The sequence below is a fragment of the Haliotis rufescens genome, unplaced genomic scaffold (genome assembly GCF_023055435.1).
Source record: "Haliotis rufescens isolate VD_foot unplaced genomic scaffold, xgHalRufe1.0.p SCAF_3, whole genome shotgun sequence".
NCBI classification, from domain to species: Eukaryota; Metazoa; Mollusca; class Gastropoda; order Lepetellida; family Haliotidae; genus Haliotis; species Haliotis rufescens.
The window spans coordinates 50,231,689-50,247,893 of NW_025964001.1; the positions used below are offsets into that span (position 1 = coordinate 50,231,689).

The following is a 16,205-nucleotide window of genomic DNA, read 5'->3' on the forward strand; positions in this document are numbered from 1 at the left end:
GTGATATTTAACTGTTAGTTTTTAATGTATGCTGATGTTGCAGCTTCTGAAGTTTATACCAACTACAGAAGAGTCCCAGCTTCTAACTGAACTGAGTCACGACCTGGAGCACATGGCCCGCGCTGACAGGTTCCTGTACGAGATGAGCAGGTACTGTAGACTCTACAGGTTCTGACACTGTCTCTACAACAGAGGGAACAATGGAAATAAAAGTGACAGAACCCTTTCCATATTCATTAGAAATGTCTGCTAAAAGCAGAACAGATTGTACCATTCCGACTATATCATGAGCATGTGTTAAAGAATCAATATGAAATACTGATGATACCAGGTGTTCGCAAAAACAACATTAGCTGACTCATCATCAGTGGCATGTAAACTGTATAGCACAGTTTAACTGCAGCCAACTATGACAGATGAAAGTATGTGCAGGGTTTAGAATGTGATCCTGCTCTCCTCAGGGATCTGTGATTAATTCTTGTTTCAGAACGGGGCTCTATTCCACAAAGCAGTAGTAGCATAACCACTGTCGTAAGTCTATGTTAAACTATGGGAGTAAAGACTGTCATAGTGCTACCATCGCTTTGTGAAACAGAGACCAGGTCGCCATTATTTCAAAACCATTAATCTGATTGTCCTGCTTTGCCGGTACCATGTACCATTACATATGCAGGTTATGTGAGGATGTTTGCATGTGATATACAGTTGATATAAGCAGTCTTTTGTATATTATAATGGTCACTAGTTCATGAGCTGTGTACTACAGTGTTTACCTCTACTCTCTAGAATTGTGCATTATGAACAAAGATTGAAAGCCCTCTACTTCAAAAAGAAATTCCAGGACAGACGAGGAGATTGTAAAAATAGAATAGAAGGTGAGTCCTAACAAGTCCTAGTGGTCATGTAAATTCACTGAGATTCACTGGAATAAGAAGCAGGTGTAATGTTGTCAGAATTTTACTCTATAATCTTACTTGTGTGTGTTTGAAGCATCTGAGAAAGTGTAACGTAGTCAGAAATTGACCCCATTTTCTTATTTATAGCTGTTTTTGAAGCCTCTAAGCAAGTGCTACGTAGCCGGAAGCTGAAGAAGCTCCTGGAGCTGGTGCTGGCGTTGGGCAACTACATGAACCGGGGACAGAGAGGGAATGCATCTGGGTTCAGGATGACTAGTCTCAATAAGATCATCGACACCAAGTCCTCCATCAACAAGAATGTTACACTCCTGCACTACCTGGTCGAGGTCCTTGAGAAGAAAGTAGGTGCCAGTTGTAGTGATGGTGCTGTTTAATTCTGAAGTATGATATGGCTTCTTCTTTTTTTCAGATTATGAAATAATTCTATTTTCAGTGAAAACAAATTTTGCAAATTGAAGAAAACAAACTCGCACAATAAATTTGAAACAGTACTATTTTACTGTTGTAAACTTTAACATTTACCCATTTACTGAAACCAAAATTATCTAGTGTATGTTGCATTAATATATTTTGGACTGCATGATTTGATCTTTCATTATTAGGCATTTGAGTTAAGTTTAGCAAACTACAGAAGTCGTTTTTCTGTCATATATGTTGATCACATATGACATATGATTGACCTCATTTGTTTAATCCAGGTCCTTACAGATTGTAGTAGTGACTGCAATGTTAACACCTTTATTGAATAGCTTAATTTCTTACTTATCCGGCATTACTCCTTAATGTATCTACTGCTTACCTTACAACAAAGAAGACAGCCCCTAGCAATGATGAAGAAAAAAGGTTGTTTTCACTTTCAGTCTACTTTGTAAGGACCCATCACCGCTGTCATGTGACTGTCAGTCGTGATGTCACATCTGGTCACATTACTGCTTGTCCAAAAACAGACATGTTGTGCCCTGTTTGGGACCTCAATTTTTTTTATTTGAAGTATACCTAATTTTATTAATTTTTTAACTTATCCTGCATTACTTCTTAATGCATTTAACAGAAAGAAGAGCTGTGTGAGGTCTTGCTGAAGAAGTTGTTCCAACTGGTTGTGTGGCTAATCTCACCACACAGCTCCCACGTGACCACGGAAGTGATGACATCACGTATCATCACATTACTACTGTCAAGCCCAGAGATAAGACCTGTTTTTGTGTCTCAGCATATGCTATTGAATTGTTTGAGTGTTTCAACACTAACTGTTATTCTTGTGAATTGTTATTGTACCTACGTTTTGTGACTTCATCTTAAATATGATTTATGCCATAATATTAATATTTATCGGTGTAGTGTTTACCACGGTAAATATCAGGCGTATTGTTGTTACAATTGGCCATTTTGAATTCACTTCGTGGTCACCTTTTGTCATGTCATGCATTCTGTATTTATTATATTGCTTGGTATTGCAATTCACTGTCATACCTTAGCGATATAATCGTTATTAAACTGGTGGTTTGTTGTGTTGTTTGTATAAGCTTATTATAAATAAACCCTCATGGCTGGGATAATGATAATAGCATACATAATCGGGTGGGAACACATCTTGATTACACTCTATCATTGCAGATAAATGCCCTGTTGTAGCAAGTGTCATGGGAACAAGTCATGGTGGGACCCTCATCCTTTGTCTGAATTGCACCACCATCTGCACCCTGACCTCTAGATATAAAGATTGTCTGCCTTTATCTCCTACAGCTGTCTCCAAACACCTGCAGGTATCACACAAACGGAAGACGCAGCAGGCACAGAAGCAGTGTCTCAGTCTCATAAGAATGTCATCCAAGCCTACCACCCCCCCACCCCCCCACCCCCCAGATAATACCACCTCCCACTCAGCAGGATCTCTCCAGCATTCACCTCCACACCCGTATCTTCTTCATGGACGATCTCCACCTCCTCCCCACCGATTCAGTCTCGTCCTGTTGTCCATGATATGTCTCTGGTGTCGTCATCCATGCTTGCGTTGTTAATATTGATATTCCCCCTGTCACCTCTCCAGTTGCATCAGATGCCCTAAATGGATCTGACGTGATTTCATGTCATGCAGTCCATGGTCCAGCAAACCATGCTTCAGTTCTCAGCGCCTCCTGCGTCTGCCACATGCTCGGCGAATCTTAATGCTACTTCCCCTGCGTGGATATCATCTCTTGGTTCAGTCTCACCCGGCGTTTCGTCCAAGCACTCATTGAGAATGAGTCTACACACAGCACCAGAAGCCTCTCACCGGTATGCCACGGTTCTGAGTCTTCTGAAGATGCATTAGACAAGGAATTGGATTTATCTTCAGTTTGGTCCAGATCCCGGAACGAAAGGTTGAGTAATACCAGCGGTAGCTTCATCACCTGGGCTCCGGGTTCTACAATGGCACCATTTGGTCAAACCCTACGGTGATACCACCGGATCACATGTGTTAGATGAAGATTTCCCCAAGCTGAGACTTGCACCAGCATTTAAGAAGCTGAAGTTTAGGGAAGATGACGTTCCTATTCATGACGTTCCTTTGAAGTGGCTTGCCAGACACATATCTTGGACGAGGTCCCCCAGAGGATGACTGGCTCATCCAAGCCGATCATGCTTCCCATCCCAGATGTTAGGTTCACCTTCATCGAGGCCAGACAGTCACACATTCACACCTAGTCACACATTCTACACAGAACTCAGAAATACAACTTGTCTGTTTACCACATGGGGACACAGGAGACAAAGTCGTCCAAGGCGCAGCAATTCGCTGTGCAGATGTGCGTCCCTTGAGCACGCCAGAAACCTATGGTTGTGGGTTCGAATCCCAGTTTGCCCCAATTATGTTTCTAGGTTTGTCATCACAAGGCGTCCGACTTCTGATCAGAAGGTCCGTGGTTCAAATCCCATCACGGGACTCGGAAATTTTATGGCCGCTACATTGGCGCCCAACAAGGCGCTGAGCACGTTCATATTAAATTTGAGCAAAATAAGCCTCAGTACCCTACTATGCGGCCCGGGACGTGCCTTCTATTGACAGGGGAATATGTAGCAGGGCGTGAAGTCATCCCACAGATGACATCCTTACCTTTTCAGCTTGCTGACAGGGTTAACCTCTTTGGTTATGTGGTCAAGGCGTCCGGCCTCTGATCAGAAGGTCCGTGGTTCGAATCCCATCACGGGACTCGGAAATTTTATGGCCGCTACATAAGCACGGGTGTCAAGCAGTAATGTCACCAGATGTGACGCCACGACGGATGGTCACATGACAGCGGTGATGGGTCCTTACAAAGTAGACTGAAAGCAACCATTTTTCCTCATCTAGTACCATCGCGAAGGAACTGTCTTCTTTGTCGTAAGGATAGCAGTAGATGCATTAAGGAGATATGCAGGATAAGTATACAAATGTAAATAATATTTAGATTTTACTAAATTCATAAAAATTATTTTTTGTTTTTCAGTTCCCCGATGTTTTGAAGATGGAGGGGGATCTGTCAAATGTCCGAGATGCAGCGAAGGTCAAGTAAGTAGTTCACTAAGGTTATTGATCTAGAAAACACTGACAGATTCATGAACTCACTCATTATATGAGAAGAAATGTGTATTGCTTTATGCTGTGTCAGCAGTATTTTATCTTGTCATAAGATTTGAATAAAATTGCTTTGTTACATATGCAAATGAAGTTAATATTGTCCGTGTATATATCAACATCAATGTTACAGTTTTTCAGATCTGGACAAGGAAATTGCATCACTTAAATCTGGACTCGCTAATATTGAGAAGGTATGCATTGGATTTTATGACGATGAACAATCAGACTAAACTTAACTTCATTAAGGTAAAATTGATAGACTCAGTGTCATTATTGAGCTCAGAACTTTTCAGCCACCTCTTGTATATACATCTTATTGGTTATTTCATGGTTTACTGTAAGTGGTGGAGGGCTAGCGAGTATCACCAAAGGGAAAGGATAAATATAAAATATGTAATATCTAATTTCAAGATACAAAATTAATGGTCATTCACTAAATGATACTCAGACATATATTAAATTGTGCTACTTAGTAAGTTCTTTGTATATTTTTACAATCTCTTCTGTTCAACACATTTTTAGTTTGTCTCTTGGAATATTGACAAAGAAAATTTGTTGAACAAGAAAATGCATTGTTCGGGCTAAAGATAATGAAAACAAACAAATATCAAATTTGGGCTTATTTAAATTGGGAAGGTGATATGGTCATTATTCACAGAGGTGATGAAACAAAATTTTAGTAAAATCTAAATATTTTTACATTTGTATACTTATCCTGCATTACTCCTTAAAGCCCCACTCTGACTCTAAATAGCCCCCAAGGTGGCAGTGTTTCAGTTTGGAACAGTGACTGGCCATGGCAATGTACATACAACTGAGTGTCGGGAGAAGCTTTTTGAAAACCGTCAAACTTCATATCAACATGAATGACAAACCTTGGATACCAGGAATGGCTCCATATCTAGATATAGCTCAATAACTTTTCTGTAGTTTTATAAAAAATAATCGAATATGTCATGTTTGGCATCTGCATCAATCACAGTGGGCTTATTTAGGGTTGCACTATGTGACACGTTCGATGTATTTTTGGTCAAAGTGTATTATGGTGTAACATATTTACAGCAGAACAGCAGCACAGCAACAGTTTCAGTTGATGTAACAGTAACGATACATAAATACGAAATTGACGTTAGTTACATAAGTATTAGCGACAAGATTCTTTCTGTTCAATCCGAAAATTACAGATATGTGTTTAGTTTTGGTCATTGCATTCAACAGTTAGGTCTATACCACACAATAATGAGATTATATTTAGGGCTCCAAGCCGAAAGGCTGTAGAGCCCTATTGTAATAGTTTGATTTATAATTATTTATTATTTATTATTCCGACCGTTTTTGTACCAGAGCTAGCAAAATAACCACTGGCTCGATTTTGTTCAAATTTTGTATGTGTGTGAAGACCGGTGAGTACTAGATCCCAAAGCCATAGGCCTAAAGGCCAAGTGCAGATAACTGAAAAACAAGAATATTTTGAAGATCTATTTAGCCCTATTGCTCCCCAAACGCTTATCCGATTACTTTGAAACCTTGCATGTATCTGCTGCTTGAGCTGCTTGACATTTTTTGTTCTTTGACTTTGGTCATTGGTTACGTGGTTTGGCAGCCATATTGGATTCAAGGTTTTCAGTGTCTTTTGGGTACCTGTCTTCAAATGCAAACAACTCCGAGTCCACTGCATGAAATGCTTTCAAACTTTCTTAGCATTGTCTCCATACATAACACATCAAACGGTAATAGCTGATTTTGGATATCTTTTTTAGTTGCGGCCATATTGGATTTTTATTTTGATCATTTTTTGTCACCGAAATTTTACTTTAAAGATCATATCTTGTAAGGTTCTCAACAGAAACTATTGATAGTTTACATGAAGTTAGTGTGCCATATGTACCTCATTTTTTTTGTTCTTTGACTTTGGTCATTGGTCACGTGGTTTGAGGGGGCACGGGTGGCCCAGTCGTCTAAGGCGCCGCGATTCGCTGTGCAGAGTTGCGTCCCTTGGGCACGCCAGAAACCTATGATTGTGGGCTCGAATCCCGGTTCGCCCAATTATGTTTCTAGGTTTGTCAGCACCATACCCGTGCTCGTGGGTTTCACCGAAGTGGTAAACGTCTGAGACCTGCATCACTTGGGGCTTTCCTCCCACAATAAGCTGACACGCCGCGATATAACTGTAATACTATTAAAAACGGCGTAAAAGCCAACTCACTCACTCACTCACTCACTCACGATGAGTGCCCTGCAAACGGTGACTATCTTTTGACAGAGTTGGTACAAACAAACCCTTTGAGGATTCAAACATGTTTGATGTCGGAAATGGGTTTAGAACAGACTTAGCACATGCCAATTTCATAGCTGCGATACGCTGCAAGTTGTGCCTAAATGTGATGGATTTGGCACAAGGAAACCCTTTGAGGATTCGAACATGGACGTTTGTGCACAGTGTAACTTGGAGCCCGTCATTGCTGCTTTGCAGCTATATTCATAAAACTTTAATTATTACACAGGCGTGCAACGTAACAATGCACATAAGCAACTGATAAATATATAACGAAATTAAGTAGATGTTTTTACCTGCATTAGGTCTATCTAGATAACATTGTACTTACAATAAACAAAAACTCCAATACACATATTCCAAGACAATTGTAATTATCAATTTCCTTTTCTTTCACATAATTTTCAAACACAATCTGAGTTTGACCATAAGATCCACATGTGTCCCATGTATTTTTGGTGTATTTGGATACCATTAACTCACAAGTTTTAAAACACAATCTGGCATCACTTCCCATTTGTCCACACCAATCCCGCATTGGCTGCTACGTTTAATATCCGTTTCTTCAAGTCCGAGTATCTAGGATCTCGCCAAAGATTTGTCTATTTAGCTCAGTCCAGAAGTATTGGTAGCACTGCTTTCGAATCTACGAATTTCTGCCACATGGTGGTGGCACCATTTCCTAACTACGATTGCTTGTGCTGTGTCACGCATGGTTGACAATAGGTTGACTTTGAGCTGCTATTGCCATAAATCCTGTATGTTGGCTGCAATCAAGCCACACTAAACTTTCAGATTTTCAACTAGGTTCCTCTTCACTGTCAACTATACAACTGGCTGTCCCCGCAGAAGCACTTAGCAGCCACTGTGTGAAGGCAGGAAAACTTCACTTCTTTCCTGTGTTTGCTAGTGTCAACACATCTACGTATTTCTCCAGCACTTGGCTGTAGTCACACTATTCTAATATGTTTCAGTATAAGTTTCTTAATCCTACTAATGTAGTTTTATGGGCTTTGATTCATAAGTATTAGTTGCATAATTGTCATCTTGCGATTGCTCCACAATAGCCTCCTCTCCTCCTCAGTCAGCTTGTAACAAATGTGGTTTAGTTTTTATCTCAGGCGACCCTCATATAGAGTGTTGGAAGTGCAGAGAATCCACCTGTACAGAGGATGATCGCTGTCCCCCTCTGTCTCCCGCTTTCCAAAAAGAAGCCATTACCAAGCTTATTGATGCTATCACTTGGGCTAAGAGGAAGGATGCAGCCAAGAGAAAGGTTAAGGATATTATCTTCCAGACTGATAAACAACCTACCCCTCTGCCTGATCAACCGTCTGACACTCAACAGTCGTCTGTACAGCTGGCACATCCGAAGTTTCCTGTCGCCCTGCTGGAGCAATTATTTGCTCAGGAGAATTCTGAGATGACATCACTCTTTGAATCCTGTCTTACTGCTTATTGTTGGAAATAGAATGGCTCAAAAGACTTGATTCCACCCAAGGGCAGAATCCCCCGGCCAAAAGGCCACATGGGGGACCATCCATCACAGACGAACATCAGCCGCCTACCTCCTACCGCCAGCGCCACGGCCACCCAGCCACCTTATTTATGCGCAAGGAATTATTGACTGTGCCTCAGACAATCTTCAAAAACTTCAACATGATGACTGCCTGCCTCTGTATCAGACACACAAGTCACCATTCCCAGAGACTCTAGAACTGGACCATTATTTTCTCAGGCCAGTCAAGAAACAAAGCATGAGATTGTCTCTACCTTCTAATCGCGACAATGACCTATCCACCACCAACAAATACTCCCTGGACATCGGCTCCTACATTAATTGGTTTGTAGAGGGAGTTCATCACGCCATCCCTCCACAAATACCAGATAATGATGAGGTCCCAGCGGAGACCACCATACCTATTCGGGTAGATTAAGTAGGACTTGCAGCTGGAACTTCTCACTATAGAAGTATGGACGTCTTCTCAATTTATTTGGCTACAACGCCAACAGCTCTTATCTCAGGTTTGATCCAAGACATTGATGAGACAACCTGTCACGGCCCCTACGATGTTTAACACTCACAGATGAGGCTAGACAAGATACAGCAGAGAGATTTTAAGTATTTACTATCAACCTCACAGCAAGAGCTCAGGAAGACCAAGAGATCATTCAAGAGATGCTCCCTTTTGTTAACCACCCCGGAAGAAGCATATCTCTTCTGGTAAGGAATCATCTCAACCATTCAGATGAAGAGATCGTTCACAGTATCATCCTGACTCCTCTTGTCAATCAGGCTATAAACATTTGGGATCCAACAGAAGGGGCTCCAAGTTGGGATGTTGGGGGACAGCAGATGACTCTATTCTAGCTCCTCCCACTGTCACAAACCCATTTGATTTGGCTATGTTTATGGACTATGATCTACGATGACCCCCTGTGTCCAGTAGAAATTTATCACCTCTGATCACTCATGGATCCTAGATGTAATCTCTCACAGCTACAAACTACACTTCCGGACCCGACCTCTTCTCACGTCTTGACTCAGAGGCTGCAAAATTCATATGGTAGGCAAGAAATAAAGGGCAGCCAATCTTGCCATAAACACATGTAAAGGATGGAAATTTTGCCCAAGTTCCTTACACCAGTAACCAAAATATCCTGCCAATTTACTAATTATAGAATAGGGTTTGGGGGTTCACGGCACTGGTCTCATGGATCCCATAGCAACAGCTTTTTAGGACCCCTCACCTGCAGTGGAAGCTGAAACTTTTCGGTCACAACCAGAGGAGAGTGGGGACTCATTTGAATCCGATCAAAGGGAAGATGGGCTGTCTGAAGATCTTGACCAAGAAGATACTTCTGTCATTATTGAACCATCTAATCTAAACTCATCACCTTATGCCAATCCAGAACCTGCACAATCTGGGAACCTGGTAGACACTATGCAAGCAGCCAATACAGAAGGTGCAGCTATCACAGATGGTGTACCTGGGGAATAGCTCCAGCCTCTCCCCTGGAAGAGGTTATGCCTGTGACCTTGGCCCCTCATCGATCCCAGCGCCAGCGACAGTGCACAAAGCACCTTTTCTGGGATCCGTTTGGGAAGAAATATAGCCAGGTCATACTTGTTTAATCTATAGTAAATCACAGTTATCATAAAATTATTTATCTGCCTTAAAATAATGTTAATACCTGTAGGAACTACAAATTTGTTAGAAATATGAAAGTTGGCTCCTCTCATTCCTGAGGAAAAACATTTCTTTAAAATGGGGGAGAGTGTAAAGGCTGGAAATTTTGCCCAAGTTCCTTACACCAGTAACCAAAATATCCTGCCACCCCTTACTAATTGTAGAATAGGGTTTTGGGGTTCACGGCACTGGTCTCATGGGTCCCATAGCAACAGCTTTTATTCAGCAGCCTGGGGCTATGGGGTCACATGATGAGGGCCAGTGCCACCGTGGGAACCCTAAACCTTTCAGCAGCCTCTTTCTGTCTGCACTGCCTGGACACCAACATCGCCAGCTAGATCTGTTAATTTTGTTTTAGGTGTCTCCCAGACTGTGCATCCAGGACTTGCACCCTGTAACTTTTTTATACTTCAATATGCTATTATTACTGTCTTTATGTGTTGTGACATCTTTGACTGGAGTACTTCGCGCAGTTAGCACACTTTCCCATCCCTTTCCGTGAGACGAAGTTGTTACGTAACCGTGGTGATTTCACAGGTCTTACACACATTATTGGAGAAAAGGGCCATATTCCTACTCCAGGATAAGGACGTCAGCAAGGGCTTTTATTCTCAAGTATTCAGTACCGAAGAAGAATACCACAGAAATACGAGTGATCATCGACCTCAAGATCCTGAACAATGATTTTCTCATACCTCCTCCTAAATTCCAGATGGAATCTGTCTGGAAGCTAAGATCTTCACTGCGTCAGGGAAATTGGACCTTCAGCATAGATCTTCAAGACTCCATCTCCATGTGCTGATTCATCCCTTATCTTAGGGACGCCTCAGACTCGGGCTGGGGAGCCCATCTGGCAGATACAGGGCTCATGGATGGTAACAGAAGGATCTCCATATCAATTACAGGGAGGTGACGGCTATATTCTATGCAATCCAGAATTGGAAGATCTCCTCACCAACTCCTCAGTTCTTATCTCCACAGACAACACCACAGTAGTAGCGTATATACAGAAACAGGGACAAACGAAGTCCAGTTCTCTGATGATGGAAATCTCACTTTTATTCAACTTGGCCAATTCAACCAACTGCAAGACATAGTCTAGGGAAGATGAACATCCTTGCAGACAGCCTGTCCAGACATTGGGGGATCATTTTTACAGAATGTTCTCTTCATCCTGACATCTTCACCTGGATCACACCGATATGGGACACTCTGCACCTGGAACCTTGTCTGATTCATCAACTCTCAGTCTACATCAGTCCGAGAGCTCTTCAGATCAATGCTCTGACTATGGACTGGACCATCCTATTCGCACATGCGTTTCCTCCATGGTCTCTTCTTGACAAGGTGATACAGAAGATAGAACTGACAGACTGTAACATCATCCTAATCGCCCTGATCTGGCCCAGAAGACCTTGGTTTCCCAGACTCCTGGCCCTACTAATGGAAGATCCGCTCCCAATACCGTTCCACAGAGATCTTCTGCATCTACAGCAATGGCTAAATCATGGAGATCATCTCCCTCTCTCCTTTGACAATAGATGGGATAAAAAATGTTGCCTATACTGTCCATATGTTTGCTGACTTCCTACTACATGTTCGTCAGGATAACAAGTTTCGTCACGGGACAATCGAGGGATATTTAGTTCTCCAACATGATGGCCTTTAGATCGTCAATCATCCTATCTTAAGCAGACTCATGTGTTTATGTAGAACCTGTCTGGTTTAATGAGCTCTACTAACAGAACCCTTTGAACATCTCGCTTCCTCTAAATTACCATTTAGCACTGTCTATAAAGCGACCCCACCCATAAGGCGACCTTATGCTTGTTTATATACCTGTCTGTGAAGCGAATCTGAATGAAGCCATCACAAGTGCATACACAATCGCTACATTTGCAATAAAAATGTGTTTGTCTTCCAAAGAAAAAAAACTACTTCATAATTCAGGGAAACGAAACGATCATAACAATTGAACTTGGTCAATACAAAAAAAAATGAAATTTGAGATAAAACATCTCTATACATGATGATTTACCAATTAAATTGTATTTCCTGTTTTGCTAGTCATTGTTTTATATGCAGAGATGAAGATTACCGTGTGTATTGTCTCGTAAACTAAGCCAGAAGCAGACATCAGCTGTACACACATTTTCCCTGAATCTCCCGGTGATTCAGTTAAAAATTACCCAATAACATAACTTATTTAGTAATTTATTAATAACATAAGAATTTTGATACCATGATCGGAAGAATTGTGTCTGAAACTGTTATTTTACCAGGAATAATTTATTTCAATATCATGTTGTTTTAGTTGCAGCTTTACTATGTATATTTGAAATAAGATAATAACCATAAGTGTAACACTTTGGTACAGCTGATCGCTATTGCCGGATATGTTTTTGAATGGAACAGTTTGAAAACTTTACATATAATAGTCAAACTACAACTAATATGACTTTCAATGAGTCAATGTATGGCATTTATGGTATATAGGTATATATATGTTACAGGAAATATGTATAATCAGGGAATATGTGTATTCCCTGAAATTTTCAGGGAATATATTTAATGTCTGATTCACTCAGGGAATATACATAATCCCTAAATTTTTCAGGTATTATACATATTCCCTGATTTAACATCAAGTTTGTTAGACATATTCCCTGAAATTACTTTTGAGGCTCTCATATAGTCAAACTTGATAAAGAAAATATCGAGAAATTAATTTATTTGACATGACAACAAATACCTTTCACTTAACTTAACAATTAGTCTTAACTGTAATCAAAACATAGGATAGAAAAGATATTAAAATACTCAATATGAATGCGACACCCCCTCCTCTAAGCATCAGTGGATTTATATCTAAAGAAAATACAGGAGAATCCTCACCTTAATCCAACCTTACATGTCGGCCTTTGACACAGTCGCAAAGAACAAGGACAAGGTTTACAGTAATTGTTGTAACAACACATGGTTATCATTGCCATCAAAGAATCAGTGTTAGAATATGTACAATTATTTTTTTTTAAAACAAACGAGTTTGAAGCTGCAACAACATGCGAAATTCAAGGTATAAAACTGCTGACATTATGTATTACCTCCCACCACATAAACACACAAAACACAGTTTGTTTACTTCCGGCACAATGATCGGACGCCATTTTGTTGAATCTTAATCATCAACGCCTTCCAACCCAATATCGGGATTTCGAACAATCTTACAAACAAGGGATTCCGAACCTAAATCCCCCAAGGCTCCCTAGCGAACGCCACGCTCGCCCCCCGGCCAAAGCCGGCCATTGGGCTAGGACTTTCACTCGGCTCTCAGCCCACAAAATATACCAGCTCTACAGCAAAGTGCATCTTTTTCACCGATAAGTATTCATACCTTATCCCCTCCTCCCTTTATTGCATGCTTATTTTCACCCTATTATCTGTATTTTTGTGTTATTGTTATTACTGTACTACACTACCCCAGACCACATACTGCCATCACCCCCACCCCCTCCCCGACCCCCCATCCCATACCATCTGCAACATGGACTCCCCCCCTCGTTCATCTCCCCAATCCACCTCCCTTTTCACCACACCCATAAATAGTAAACAACACTTTCCAGGTCTCACCCCAACACACAACACAAACCCAATCCCCTTTGATTTCGGCCTCGACCTGGAAGAACTAAACCTTATCCTCCCACCACCCCCGTCAGGTACATCCCCCTCTCCCCCCACCCCAAACCCAACCACTCCAAAACACACACCCCCCTTCCCACCAACACATTGAACCCCATATTATAATTCAACAACCCCAAACCCCAAGCCAGGCCATACAACCCCCATCAGAAAACAAACATCCATCACCTAAACAAACAAAACGCCCTTCTCATTCACCCCCTGAAATAGAACAAACTACCAAAAAATCCTGCTCTCAACAACCCCCCCCACAAACAACTACACTAACCAAACACATTCTACTCGCACTCTCTACAACATCCACCCTGTTAAACGACACCTTTTCGACCAACAAATTCGCCCTCTGCCTGCACAAAGCAAATATTACTTACAAACACATAAACAAATGCGGCAGGGGCTACAAACTTACATTTCCAAACCATGAAACACTCACATATACCAGCAGACATCCCATTATAGACGGACTTAACATCACATGGCAGGTGCCAAAATGGTTCACACAGATACGAGGGGTTATTTACATAGACTACAGGGATACACAAGAAGACATCCAAGACTACATCAACATGGCCAACAAACTTCACACCCAACCCAAGATCATACATTTCAAAAGCATAAACAATCGTACACCCATCCCGGGCAGGACAACAACCCAAACAATATTTCTTACATTTAAAACAACTGAACTCCCTACACACATTATTTTCGGCACACTTACATTCAAAGTCAACCCAGTTAGAAAAAAAAAACCTCAATGCTCCATATGCCATTCATTCACCCACCCAACATCCACATGTAGACAGCCACCCATGTGCCAAAAGTGCGGCTCATACAGACACGAAGCCGCAGAATGCACATGGGCCGCATATTGCATACACTGTAAATCAGAAGGACACACAGCTACCCAAAACACCTGCCCGATCAAACAGTCACATATCCTTAAGCTCAACAAACATATTACCAAAGCCCAATTACCCAAACCAGCTACAATTCCCATATACAACTCCATCCCTGACTTCATTGACCTTGACTCTACATCTGACTCCCTGTCCAGCTCCCTCCCAGAAACCCTCCCCCCCCCCGCCCCGCCCCCAAGGGAGAAAACATAAACAACTCTTCGGGAAAGATAACCCCTCCCAAGCTCCACCCCCCCCTCTACTACTCTACTACCCACCCCCGCTCCCACACCCTCCTTCTCTCCTTCTCACTACCCCCCTCCTCCACCCCCCTCCCCGCCCAACCACCCCCACACCCCCCCCACAGGCCCAAACCCCAAACAGCTCCTAAATCGGCTCTGTTACCCACCCCCCAACCCCACCTGCCCCCAGCCCCCCACCAATCCCCCCTCCTAATCCCTCCTGTCCAGCCCCCCACCCCCCACCCCCCCCCCACCCCCCCCACCCCCCCATCCCGGCCCTCCTCTCCATTCAAACTGCCCCTCCCCCAGGCCCACCCACACCCATACAGTCCCAACCAGACCTACCCCTTCCCAAACCCCTCCACCCAGCCAGATCAGCCATTCCAATTCCATCAAACCAACCCCAACACAAAAACAAACAAATCAACTACAGGATCAACACAACACGAAAACAATTACTCTCTCACAAACTTCAAACACTCAAAACAACCCCCCAAGTTATAGTCACACCCAAAAAACTCCACTCAAACACATACAAACTCATCAAATTTATCTCAGCAGCCATTCTCCTTAGAAACCCCACCACCAAGAAACTCCACTCCCTAGCCCACCAAGCAAACATAAACCAAAAAACCCTACAACACTTCCAGGCAGCCATAAGGACCCTCAAATGAAACCCTGTCTACACTATTCCAAATTAGCCCCGGAACACCAACCATTCAACTTCCCCTTCATTCTAAAACCAGCTAATGGTGTTCATCCAGTGGAACTGCAACGGGATCGCCACCAATGGGCATGAGCTTAAGGCCCTCATCGCCCTTCAAAAAATTTCTCCATTATTAATCGCAGCCCAAGAAACTAAATTATCTCCCAAAAAGACCTTCAAAATCCCAGGCTATGTTCTCATTCGGAAAGATAGACCCCGACCCACTAACTGCCCCGGACCACCACACGGTGGCCTGGGCATCTTTATCAAAAACCATCTTGATTATGACATAATAGATATTCCTACCCCAAACCTTGAATGCCTGGCCATCAAAACAACTATAAACCAAACTAAAATCAGTATTATAAATGTCTATCATAGCAAAACAAAACCCTTCTCGATTGAAGACCTTAATGTCTTAACCAAATTTATTGAACCAAACACCATCTTTCTAGGCGATTTCAATGCTCATCATCCACTGTGGGGCACAAAAAACTATACAGATAGATTCGGAAAACTAATTCAAGAATGGTCAGAATCAAACAACCTTATTTGCTTAAATGATAACCAACCCACTAGGTACCCCACAAGCCATCTCCAATCCCCCACAGCAATCGACCTTACCTTCACTACCCCCCATCTCCATCCTAAACTATGCTGGGAGGCCCATTCGGACACTTC

At 42.2% G+C, this 16,205-nt stretch overlaps 1 protein-coding gene across 1 annotated transcript in view; it reads left to right on the forward strand.

The window, feature by feature from the left end:
* The window catches only part of LOC124117810 (disheveled-associated activator of morphogenesis 1-like), a 180,056-nt gene that overhangs the window by 150,675 nt on the left and 13,176 nt on the right, over nt 1-16,205 (forward strand). The window contains exons 19-23 of the mRNA XM_048403044.1: nt 44-150; nt 787-875; nt 1,044-1,258; nt 4,385-4,446; nt 4,646-4,706. Of these exons, the coding sequence (XP_048259001.1) occupies nt 44-150; nt 787-875; nt 1,044-1,258; nt 4,385-4,446; nt 4,646-4,706 (534 nt within the window). The remainder of the gene's footprint in view (nt 1-43; nt 151-786; nt 876-1,043; nt 1,259-4,384; nt 4,447-4,645; nt 4,707-16,205) is intronic.